We start from the raw sequence: 12,926 nt of genomic DNA, 5'->3' as shown, positions 1-12,926 counted from the left end.
ACAAACAATAAATGCTGTCCTGTTTACCGTTTCTCCTGGAAGTGGTTTCAACTGCCCGTCAATGGCTGCCATCTTTGCATCCTGCAGCTCATTTTTGAGTGTCTGAACAGTGTTTAAGGCAGAGTCGATTTCCATGGGTCCACAGGCTTCATGCGCCTATGCAGGAGAAAGATGAAGCGGAAAAAAGCTTATTATCAAAGCTGCTTTCCAACCATTCTGACTAACAGTCATGCTCACTCTGTCCACACGTGGCATTCAAGAGTTGCCACATTAAAACAGACACATGTTGGAAAGAAGGCATCACACATCAAATGCTTCAGCTAGACTAGGGGTCAGCAAACTTTTTCAGCAGAGGGCCAGTTCACTGTCCCTCAGACCTTGTGGGGGGCTGGACTATATTCGGGGGGGGGGGGGAAATGAACAAATTCCTATGCCCCACAAATAACCCAAAGATGCGTTTTAAATAACAGCACACATTCTACTCATGTAAAAACATGCTGATTCCCGGACCATCCGCGGGCCAGATTTAGAAGATGATTGGGCTGGATCGGGCCCCCAGGCCTTAGTTTGACTACCCATGAGCTAGACACTTCTTCAGTTTTATCTGCTTCAATGGAGCCAGTTCTGGTGTTCAGCTACAATCCATGAGTTGTTGAATACATGAAGAGTGAGCAATAGAAAAGAGGCACATTCAAGACGTCTCAGCACAAGACTGATAATCTAAAGCCTGGCTGGAATGTGTCCATGAACTGGGATAATGTTTGCCTGGATGGAGTGTGTGTGTGTGTGTATGTCTGTACATAAAACATTTGTGCGGCTAAGATGTACCCTATGATACAAAAGTAAGAGTCACACCTGTTACTCCACTCACTTCTGCACCTGGACTCACCCACCTTTTCACCTCTGATTCCCCCTCTCACAGGAATGTGGCCCTCAGAAAGCTGTCTCTAAAGGAATGTGGCCCTTGGGCTTAAAAAGTTCCACCCTCAATCTAAAATGACCTGTCCAAGTCTTGAAAGGGCCAATTACTTTGAGAATTAAAAGTCTCATGGATGGGGAACCTGTAGCTTTCCAGTTGTTACGAAACTCCCGCCATCTTGATTATTGAATGATAGCTGGGAATGATGGGAGGTGGGGTCAAGGCATCATCTGGAGGGCTACAGGTGCCCCATCCCATCTGTAAATGCTTTACTCAAGAGTTGGGGTGCCTACATACCTTTTGGGAGGCGGTCCTTAGCTCGGCAAGGCTGGTGGCAAGATTCTTGGCGCACTGGCTCAATTGCATCGCCGCAGCCTGGTCTGCCACCGTAGGCACGGCTGCTTTAGCGGAGGCCACCATTTTGCTCCCTGGCTATTTAGAGAATAACAGAAGAGAAGGCAGAGTACCTATTGGCCATTTGTCCACGGAGCTTATGCATGCAACATCACCAGGGAGACAAACATTTCAAAGAATCCAGATTAGACCTGGCACCTGATTAAAAAAGCCTGAAAGTGCAATCCTATTTGCCCACCCTCAATCCAACTGAACACAGTGGGTTTATTTCCAGGTAAACAGGTATAGGATTGCAACCTCTGTGAATTAAATTACTGTTTCAAAATGAAAAACTATTTCTGAATGACAAAGTACAGTATATTGTCTTGGTTTTTATATTACTACTACTACTATTACTAAATTTTTAGTCCACCCCCCTCCCTCCACAAAAAGTCCTCAAAGCACCTTACAAAAATGAACATAAAACCATCTAACACCCTGTGTCAGATCCAGCCACACCCACCCCACTAGAAGGTAAGCAGAAGATTAAGAGCCAAAGGTCTGAGAAAATGTAAATGTTTTTCCTGGCACCTAAAAACAGGGAGTGATGGTGTCAGGTGAGCCTCCCTAGGGAGAGCACTCCGTAAGCTGGGAGCCACCAGTAAGAAGGCCTGCTCTTGTGTTGACATCTTCTGCGCCATCCTCAGAAAGGGAACACAGAGGAGGGCTTCAGATGAAGAATGTTGGGTCTGGGTAGATTCACGTGGGGAGAGGCGTACTGGGTACCTGAGCTGCATAAGGCTTCACAAGTCAAACCAGTACTTCGAATTAGGCCCAGAAATGAATTGGTAGCTAGTATACTCAGGCTGGGGTTAGCGTTCTGTGCTCTTGTTGACTGTACCTGGAGGAAGATTTGGCTGGAGTTTATCAGTGCAAGTTGAGCACTCAAGTCCTCTGCCTGAGCCTGACTTCCACGCACTCCCTGGACAAGCTGTGGAATGTGATCTGCAACATTCTGCAGGGAACAGACAGAGGGAAGAAATGTTCAGGATTCAACAGGATCCCCAGCTCCACACACATTTGCTGCAAGGAAGTTCCAAATAATTATTTAAGATTCTACCATAAAATTCAACAGTAGGAAAAAAATAAATTGTTGCTTTAAAACATAATCAACAAAATTGAAACAAATAAACAAAATTAAAATAGAATTGCATACTCAGAAGCAGCACCTTTAGGACAAATTGAGTTTGTTTCTTTTTAGTACCAGTCAGTGTCCTCTTAATTTTGCTCCAAAAGCTCCAGGGCAACTCTTCTGCAAAGAAGTCAAAACTCTGCCTATAATGGTCCAGTCCAGTGAGGGCATATGCATGCACCACTGAATAGAGAACGATGTGCACAGGTACATCTGTTACACATTATGCCTTCCCCAGTTTATTTACTCCGACTGGATGATCAACAGCCCCCTCAAAAAAGCTACACTGGGACCGATCTGCTAAGGACAAGCTATCAGCAGTTTTGAGACTGGGGCTTTGTGTGTGCAGTCCTGACTGCTGTGTTTGTGTAAGATGGATAGGGCAAAGATGTGGCACGTCGCCAGCACAACATGTGGCCTTCTTTCTGCACCTCTGCAATGATCAGTTCTGGCCTCAGGATTTTCTTTAATTGCCCAGGCAACCATCACCAGAAAAGGAAGAAATGCTTCCCTTGGAGTGCACTATGAGCTCATTTCACAGATTTGTTTGGATACAGCAGTGCTATCGTACCACCCAGGGATCTGAGATAAATGCAGAGCTGTCCTGTGCTGTCAGAGCATTAAGCCCTGGGATTATAAATATGCATCCAGCATGTTTCGCGTTCTCCCACTTTGCCTCAATTCCACCATGAGCTATTTGTTTGGAACAAAGACAGACCTCTGGCAGTACAAAAACCAAATCTCTTATGCACAATCATCAACAGCATCTCATAATTTCCATACTGTAACTTCTTGAAAAAAGAAGTCTAAGAAAACCACATGCAATGATCATTGGGAGGCGGGAGACGAGAGAGAGAGAGAGAGAGAGAGAGAAGAGAAGAGAGAGAGAGAGCACTGATGGGATTTCCCATATCACAAGACCAGCCTTGATGGCACACGCCTTTTCAGCAGCAGAACCCTGATTATTTTTTTTGGGGGGGGGGGAGAACCCTCCTTAAAGAGACACACCTGGTGCAGTCCTTTCAGCACTAGGTAAAGACTCCCTTGGGTACTGTGACATTTTATGAGATATGTTTATGCCTTCCACTGCTGTTTCATTTTCTGATCTTGAGCTTAGCTCATATCTTTATGTTTGCTTGTTGGTTTTACACTGATGTATTTTTATGACATAAGTACTGTAGTTTACAGCATTAAAACATGAAACCGTACAATGAAAACCATTAGAAAGTTAAGACGTAAGCTGATTAACCATTGTAGAAGAATGTATTCTTCATTGCCTGCATAGGCCTGGGGGCATAGAAATGTTTTCATTAGGTGTTTAAAAGTTGGCACCAGAAGGCGCCTGCCAAATCTCTAGTGGCAGAGCATTCCACAGGACTGGGCAGATGACACTAATGGCTCAATTTCCTGTTATTGACAAATGAGCCTCACCAACTTGGGAAATGACCAGTGAGGCTCCTACAAATGATCTCAGTGATCAAACTGGGATAGAAGGGTTCAGGTGGCCCCCAAAGTACCCTGGACCCAATTTGTTTAGAGCTTTGTAAATTAATGCAAGAAGCTTGAACCTGGCTCAGCAGTAGATGGTCCGTCAGCGCAGCTGTTTTAACAATGATGTCACATGTTCTCAACCAGAAGCTCCCATCATCCACTTGATCTTAGCCAAAAGGCCAAGAAGCTTCCATCAACAATCTGGCTGCCACATTCAGTACCAGCTAGAACTTCCAAACCAGGACCAAGAACCACCCCACATAGAGTAATCTAACCTCAAGGCTACCAACACATGGACTACAGTAGTCACCCAGTAAATTCACACTTTTGATGAAGAGCAGATAAGAAACATTTGAAATAATAATAATAATAATAATAATAATAATAATAATAATAATAGTTTGCTTAGTCCACCTTTCTGTCTCCAACAGCGGACACCCAGAAACAAGGGGCCTTTCATTTCCCTCAGAGATATAGCATGGGGATTCCACAGAGCTACAGCTAATAAAAGCCAGCCTCCTGCCTCCTTATAAAGCTACGAGACATCTTGCAATTCACCACCAAGCACCTTTGTGGTGGCTGCCAGTGCAGAATCAACTGCAGCCAACAGCTAGTCTCAGGCTGCCTCTGATTGTCCAGGCTAGAAGCCCACTTCTCTCCAGTGTCAGCAGAGGGCATTCTTGTGGCCCTGAAGATGAGACTTGTTTCCACTTCTGTTGCATGCAGAAATCCACAGAATTGTCTGTCATGCTTCAAGGTTGGACAATGGATGAGAAAACCTAGAAATAGGGCTACTCAGTTAAAGAAACCTTGACTGATTGACTGGTTTCACCTATTAGGTGTGCATAAATTTACACATGGTACAAACAATGGTGTGAGGTTGTGGTTACTGAGTAGCAAGGGGGAAAACCAGTGTCCATGCTCAGTTGTGAATCAAGAACCAAAGTTGTGCAGATGTCTCTCCTAGTTCAGCTTAAGCCAGCTTTTTCCAACCTGCGCTGGCCAGGGCTGATAGGAGTTGCAGTCCAAAACACTGAGAAGACACCAGGTTGGGGGAAGACTGGCCTAGGCAATGCCCTCTTGCCCTGGTTCCCTTAGACCAGGGATGGGGAAACTGTGGCCCTTTAAAAAAACGTTGCTGAACTCCAACTCCTATCATCGATGAGCGCTGGTCATTCTGGTTGGCGAGGGGGAAAGTGGTGCTTAAGAGTATTTTGCCATCTCAAGCTAGCCTACCTTACAGCTCTGGACAAGTTGCTGGTGGGCTGCCGTGTTCTTATTTGAAATGGCTGCGTTCTGTGAGGCTGCAATGGTCTGAGTTGCAGCTGCTGCTGCTTGCTTGGCAGCAACCTGGAAAAAAGGAAATGCAATTAAGCAGAGGGTAAGAGAGACTGAGGGCAATGGGAAAATCTGCGTGATTTGCTGTAGATCAGTTTCTATAAACACACCAGTTAAGTTTCTGTCTTGCAACATACAGTGGTGCCTCGCAAGACGAAAAGAATCCGTTCCGCGAGTCTCTTCGTCTAGCGGTTTTTTCGTCTTGCGAAGCAAGCCCATTGACGGCTTAGCGGATTAGCGCTATTAGCGGTTTAGCGGCTTTTAGCGGCTTAGCGGATAAGCAGCTTAGCGGCTTAGAAAAAGGGGGGGGGGAGGGAAAAAAACCCGCAAGACATTTTCGTCTTGCGAAGCAAGCCCATAGGAAATTCGTTTTGCGAAGCACCTCCAAAACGGAAAACTCTTTCGTCTAGCGAGTTTTCCGTCTTGCGAGGCATTCGTCTTGCGGGGCACCACTGTATATGCATACATATATTTATTTGTCAAAATGAAGAAACCCCAGGAGGCGTTTAATTGTGTGCAAAAGGACAGAGAGTCTGTTATTGGGAAAAAAAATGATGGGCTGACCATTTGCTTGAAGTCACCCTCCCTTAATTATAAGTATATATCAGCTCCCCTTTGCAACTGTTTTGCACCTGACTGCCTGTGGTGGATTTAGGGGTTATACTAAGGAACAAAGTAGATCCCATCAGCCTGAAGTCTGTCTACACCTGCATAAAAGTCTTGCAGTGGATAAGAGAGGGTGGTTTTCTCAGCTGGGCAGAAAAACAAAATGCTTTTTTCTCTGCCCTCCAGGCTACGTTGGAGCACACCTTCGCCAACATGGTGCCCCTTCAGCCCATCACGGCTGAAGCTGATGTGATTTGTAGTTCACAGGTGGGCAACCACATTTGGTCAGAGCCAGATCTGAAAGCGGCCAGCCCTCCACCTGTCAATCACCTGATGCCACATGACAGGTACAGTAAATGTAAATGCATGGCTGCAAAGGAACACTTCAGAGGGTGGTCAAAACAGCCCCACAGGTCAAGCGGGAAAGGGTGGGGGCCTCATCAGCCCCACAGTCTGCAGTTGTAATCAAACACATCTGGAGGCCACCAGGCTGGTGAAATTTGTGATATGCCTGATTGGAAGAGGTAAACAAGAAGAGGTTCCCAGGCTGTATTCTGACCTCTAATCTGTTGACGATTTTCTTCTTGATGGCATTCTGAGCGGCTGCATTGGTGGCCACTCGCAGACCTTCAGCTGCTTCGCGAAGCCTCTGCTGCTGGTCCTCATTGTCTGGGTTTGCTGCAGCTCCCTAGCAGAATTGATCACATGCACATACACAGAGGAAATAGGAGAGAGAGAGAAAGAGAAAAAGAGAGAGAGTTTGAAGTGATGCCACTTACAATATTGAAAAGGAACACTTCTGATGCTCTACTTCAAACGTCAATGTTTTGCAGGGATTTCTACTTAGATGCTGTATGCAAATGTCATCTAAATGTATCTATCTATCTAATCCAGCCATCCCTCTAATTCATCAATCCATAATTCCCCTTCAACCTGGCAAATTGGGCTGAGTACCTTTGCAGCTTCAACCATCCGGGCTGTTGAGTCAGCCAGAAGTTTCGCAGCTGCCAGAAGTTTCTTGGAGTTTTCCATGTCTATCTCTGCCTCAGCATCTGACCTCATGGCGTTCACGAGATCCGAAGTTGCTTGAGCGAGGACCCTGGCCTGCCGTACCATTTCACCTACAACAGTATTGAGTTAAAAATCTGCTTTTTATCTCTCCTTTATCCCTCAGTGTTCAGTTCAGACACATCCCTGTCCTTCCTGACCAACTCTTGTGACCATCCTGATGGGATGTTTGGAACACATTTGAAAAGCACCACAGGCTATTTTAGTCACATCTATTTGTTTATGAAAACATTTTTGTAGCCCCTCCTCACAACCGTCTTTACATTACAAGGTACAAAGATACATCTATAGGTACAAACACAAAGTGTTGCCATGATAAGATGAAAACACAACTAATAACTTAGGCAGAGAGAAGTGAATTAGAAGCACCTACATAAATGAAACCCCATCAAAGGCATGGGATTGCAAGTGTGTGCCAAGATGTCATCCGGGGCAGGGCCAGACTGTGCTCTGAGGGGAAACAATCCCAGGGAAAAGGTGGGCCACCACAGAAAAGGCCCTTCCTCCACAGGCTGTGGCAGCACCACCTGGAGACACCCCCATCTGATGGTGTGGCTCTTCACAAGAACCTCCCAAGAGCTCATAAACCTCCCACCAAATCAACTTGCCATGACAGGATCATTTCATTTCTGTTTAGATTGTGCAAAGTTTTGATTTTCATATTAACAAATATCTGACCGTTACTCAATCTTTCACCATTCTAGATATGCTATATTTTCTCTCTCTCTTGAACCCAGCTGGGACCACCCAATGAAGCCAAATGTTGGAAGATTTAAGGAGGATGAAAGGAGGTCTCCTTCACATGGGCTGTGCAGAAATACCTTTAAAAGAGAACCAGACAAATTCTTGAAGCTATTGGTGGCAAGTGGTTTTGTACTACTTCCAGGTATCGCCTCCAAATATCACTTGCTGGGAGGAATCACAAGTGGGGAGAGGTCACAGTCGGATTCAGCTGCAGGGCTCTTTGTAAGTTCTTTGAGCGTGTATCTATTTCCCGAAGGACAGGGATGTAGCATTTCCAAATAAATAATGTTCCTGAATGTACTGTAACAAACATTGCTCTGGACTTTACACTCATTTAGTGTTGTATATACAGTATTCATCATTGTGTGCATACAATACTTCTATTCTAACAGTTACAGATAGGTAGCCGTGTTGGTCTGCCATAGTCAAAACAAAACAAATTCCTTCCAGTAGCACCTTAAAGACCAACTAAGTCAGTTCTTGGTATGAGCTTTCGTGTGCATGCACACTTTCGTGTGCATGTGTATCTGAAGAAGTGTGCATGCACATGAAAGCTCATACCAAGAACTGACTTAGTTGGTCTTTAAGGTGCTACTGGAAGGAATTTGTTTTGTTCTATTCTAACAGGCATTTTAAGTAAGTTGTACTAGGTCAACTCCACGTTCTTACCTGTGGCCTTTTATTGTTTTAAACACCACACTATTTGACCGAGGCATCATTTCATTACTGACCTATAAGCCACTTAATGGCGAAAGGCAATCTACAAATATCGGAAACAATAACAACGCCAGGTACTTAGAGAGCACTGTATATAATCCGTACAAGAGCATTGCGAAGGAGGTCAAGGGCAATCCTAAAACTAACCCCCCACCCCTTTGGCCCCAACCAAGGCTGACCTGCCGCATTCAAGCAGCTTACCAGCGTCCCCCATGGAACTGAAGATGCTCTCGGTGACACACATGATGGTGTCGGTGGCCTGGTCGTAGCGCCCAATGGGCTCCCCCCGGCTGGCGAACTGGCGGACGTGCAGCAGGAGATCGTTCAAGGCCTGGCTCACCACGCTGGCGGCTGCGCTGACCTGCTTGAGCAGCTCGGAGTCGTCTGTGGCCGCCTGGCAGACGCGGACACAGTTTTCCACAGAACGATCCACCAGCTTCCCGGCCTCTATCAGCTGCTCCTGGCACACAGGGGAGCTGATGGTAGGGCTCACGACCTGTAACGGAAGCACAGCCCCCACGTTGGGACACAGGAGAGCTGCCAGTCACCGCCCTCACTTAGTCTTTTTTTTAAAAAAATAATATTTATTAAAGTTTTAAGTGTTACAAAAGGAAAAAGAGATAATTCCAAGTTAAACAAAAACTTAACAACACATCACAATAAATAAAGAGGAGAATAGAATTTTTTTAAATAAAAAACAGAAAAATAAAAACAATTAAAAAACACAACGAAGCTTCCCATAACTTATCTTTCATTTACTTGTTTCCTTGACCTCCTCGCACCTCCCTTTTTTTGTATTCTAGTTCGGTTAGCTATTTCAGCAAATCCTTTCCAACTTTCCCAATTTTTATCCTCTAATATACCGTATTTTTTGCTCTATAAGACTCACTTTTTCCCTCCTAAAAAGTAAGGGGAAATGTGTGTGCGTCTTATGGAGCAAATGCAGGCTGGGCAGCTATCCCAGAAGCCAGAACAGCAAGAGGGATTGCTGCTTTCACTGCGCAGCGATCCCTCTTGCAGTTCTGGCTTCTGAGATTCAGAATATTTTTTTTCTTGTTTTCCTCCTCCACAAACTAGGTGCGTCTTGTGGTGCGTCTTATAGAGCGAAAAATACGGTATCTTAATATAATGTAACTTTACCTTTCCTCCTTTCATCCATTAACAATCTATTTTTACTTAATCCTTTATACTATTTCCGCTAAAGCCACATAACTTCATTCCAGCCTCCTTCTAACATTCTTTAATTTTACAATGTTTCTGTAAATAAACTTTAAATTTCTTCCAATCTTCTTCCACCGACTCTTCTCCCTGGTCTCGGATTCTGCCAGTCACCGCCCTCACTTAGTCTTGACGACAACTCTGTGTGGGAATTTAGGCCAAGAGAGGGACTGAATGTCCCAAGGACACCCAACGAATTTTATTTATTAGATTTATATCCTGCCCTTCATCAACAGATCTCAGGGTGGTTCACAAGATAAGAATACAAGATAAAAGCACAAGTAGATAGAAACAATAACCCCCCTCTCACAAACACTTTTAAAAGGCTGTAGAGTAGAATATTAATCAGCCCAAGGCCTGGTCGAAGAGGAACGTTTTTCTCTGGCGCCTCAAAATATATAATGATTGACGCCAGATGAACGTCCCTGGGGAGAGCATTCCACAAATGGGGAGGCATGGCAGAAAAGGCCTGTGTGTCTGTTTTTTTGTAAGCCACTCCATTTGAGGGGTGGGATCAATAGGATAAAACCCTGCTACACAGGATACACAGGTGGTGGTGGGAGGTCTTGGGCCTACTGCTGTCTTGCAGCCTAACCCAGAGGGAGCCAGTGGAGGCCTCCAGATGTTGCTGGACTGCATCTCCCATCAGCCTCATTCAGCAGGTCCAATGGCTGCAATCCACATTAGGACAGTATCAGAATGTTGAAGACTGTGCTAGATATTGTCAAGATCCATTGAGAAAACAGTTTGCACTCTCCGGTGATGCTTATATTTTAAATAAAAAAGCACAGCCCCAGATGTGTTCATGGATCATAGAACAACAGAGGTGGAAGGGGTCCTGAGGGTCATCTAGTCCAACCCTCTGCAATGCAGTTATCACAGCTCCTGGAGCCTTTTTTATCGACTTCTCTGGGTCTCTTTCTGCCTTGTGCCAAACTCCTGCCTACGAGGAGCTACTGAAGAACTATTCTGCAAGGGTTCCAACCTCCCACCGACACCAGAGTCACACCTTTGCACAGGCCACCAGTTGAGAAGTGGAGAGGGCACACTGCGTGGCAGCAGCGATCACCCTGTTCTGCAGAACCGCGTCTTCGGCCACTTGCGCCACATTTTTGGCCTTCAGCACCAACATGGCGGCGGCATTGGCGACTGCTTTGGCAAGACTCATCAACACATCCTGGAGAAGGTGGAGGGTCAAGGAAGAGATTCATGCTTAGTTCAGTTTTATCTCCAACACAAACACATCATTTTATCATCACAAAGGGTATGCCAATGATAACACAGGAACCAAAGAAAGGGTTGCCAGATTTTGAAGAGCATAAAATAGGACACATTTGCCGACTTCTGCTCTTAACTATGGATCGCTATGATGGCTCTAGCCATGAAAAAGGGGATGTGTCTTGAAAAAAGAGGACAGATAGTCACCCTGCGTTCCATTGGTCAGCCGTGCTCCATACTGTCTACACTGACTGGCAGTGGCTCTTAAGGATTTCAGGCAGGAGTCTTTTCACAGGCCTATCTGGAGATGCTGGGGATTGAACCTGAAACCTTCTGCATTCAAAGCAGATGCACAACCACTGAGCTACAGCACTTCTCCTGTTCTGAAAGCTAAAAGCCAAAGCACTCTTTTTAAAATAATAACAACAGAAGTCAGGAATAATGGTGTGGTGGTGGTGGTGGGGATGATGATGATGATATTAATAATAATAATAACAATAATAATAAAGCTAAAGGTAAGAACAGAAAATGTACTTATGGTACTGAAAACATTTATATTGGGGCCACAATATTTATTTGATTAATTGGTTACATTAACCAGTTTTAATTGACTAAAAATGGCATTCCTGATTAACAGGGCAGCTGATAAATATAGAGTAGAACTGCTTGAAAAGGCCGAACCTGAAATGCACCATCTTAAGGGAGGTAATTCTCAGTCATAAGCAGGAGCAAAACCTCCTAGACCAATCTCCCAGCCCCCTGCCTAGTGTTTGTACAACATCTAGAGACAAAAGCAAATAAAATGCTTCTTGCTTCAGAAACATTGCTTTACCCATACACAAATTTTGCCCATGTGCAAATTTAAATCAACAGAGTAATGGAATAATCAGCTAAAATTCACAGGAGTAACCAATTGAAAACTTATTCAGGGGAGTTGTGGCTCTGAATTATACACGCTCACAGCAATGTTCTACTCAGATCCAAGGTGGAAAAGGAAGAGCACAGGAGATGCCCTCACCTGGAATCGTTCATCGGTTTCATTTTCTCCGATCTGTCTGAGAAGCTCGCCGCTGGCTTGCCCGATGCTCCCGGCTGCTGTCAAGACCGTCTGGCGAGGCTAGTTACGGGGAAGAGAAAGAGATTATGAAGTTAAGCTACCAGGCTAATACAAGGAGGTGAGGTTCTCAGATCACTTGTTTTCCAGAACATCGACAGAGCATGTTGCTGCACAGAGCAGGCCTCTTATCCAAAATGAGCTGATCCAACTATAGCCTAAATACACAAGGCATCATCATCAGCCAGGAAATTCTTTCTTCAAGTCTCAATCTTCATCTACCCATCCTCAGTCTATTATTAACTTTACACCTTTCCTTCAGACTCTTTTCCTCTGAGCCTCCTTGTCCCATTAAGGCCCCTACATCACTTCTTAGGTCTTCAACCTATAAATGTGCAAGGTTTTAACCCCAACTGAACGGACGGCTTCCCCTTCCCTCATAGAAATCAGACTGCAAAACTGTTTGGTTCTTTGCACAACTGAACATGACTTTAGCCAGTCAGCACCAGAGACTTCATAAGTGCGAGACATTATCAATTTTCAGGAAAGCAAGAGAAAACTATCATTGTGTAGAGGTAGGTACTTAGTACTCATTCCAAACTCCTTATCCCAGCAATGCCTTTATTAGGTGAACCAAAATGTCACAAAATAATGTGCAAGCTTTCAGGTTCTCAGTAACTCTTCCCAGAACTCTTGCAGAGAACTCCAAAGCTTGCACACTATTTGTGAAGTCTTGGTTGGCCTAAAAGGCAAATTCATGGAGGAGGCTATTGGTTACTCTGCCTCCACTGTGGGAGACAGCGATGCTTCTGAATGCCAGCTGCTGGAACCCACAGGAGGGGAGAATGACTCCTGTGCTCAGACCCTGCTTGTGAGTGTCCCACAGGCATCTGGTTGGCCAATAATAGTGCTACCTTAATATGGCACTTCCTGTTTTGACTATCAGCCTTACATCCTACAGAACAGAGAATGTGAAGCAAAATTTTGGGAAAGGAGTTATTAATGTGAGCATCACCTGTATGAAATCG

The 12,926-nt window shown here is 44.9% G+C and overlaps 1 protein-coding gene across 5 annotated transcripts in view; it reads right to left on the bottom strand.

The window, feature by feature from the left end:
* TLN2 (talin 2) overlaps window positions 1-12,926 on the bottom strand; it is a 183,322-nt gene that overhangs the window by 54,398 nt on the left and 115,998 nt on the right. For 4 of the 5 annotated variants that reach the window (XM_081838619.1, XM_081838621.1, XM_081838617.1 and 1 more), the window contains exons 17-25: window positions 11,863-11,961; window positions 10,636-10,803; window positions 8,612-8,904; window positions 6,834-7,005; window positions 6,439-6,567; window positions 5,172-5,285; window positions 2,154-2,267; window positions 1,217-1,351; window positions 28-156 (exon numbers count right to left, since the gene is read on the bottom strand). In XM_081838619.1, the coding sequence (XP_081694745.1) occupies window positions 28-156; window positions 1,217-1,351; window positions 2,154-2,267; window positions 5,172-5,285; window positions 6,439-6,567; window positions 6,834-7,005; window positions 8,612-8,904; window positions 10,636-10,803; window positions 11,863-11,961 (1,353 nt within the window). Of the gene's footprint in view, window positions 1-27; window positions 157-1,216; window positions 1,352-2,153; window positions 2,268-5,171; window positions 5,286-6,438; window positions 6,568-6,833; window positions 7,006-8,609; window positions 8,905-10,635; window positions 10,804-11,862; window positions 11,962-12,926 lie in introns of all 5 variants that reach the window. The other variant, XM_081838620.1, reaches the window with a different exon arrangement.

Source organism: Podarcis erhardii (genome assembly GCF_964252035.2).
Source record: "Podarcis erhardii genome assembly, chromosome: 14".
Taxonomy (NCBI): Eukaryota; Metazoa; Chordata; class Lepidosauria; order Squamata; family Lacertidae; genus Podarcis; species Podarcis erhardii.
This window is presented reverse-complemented; position numbering and strand designations above follow the sequence as displayed.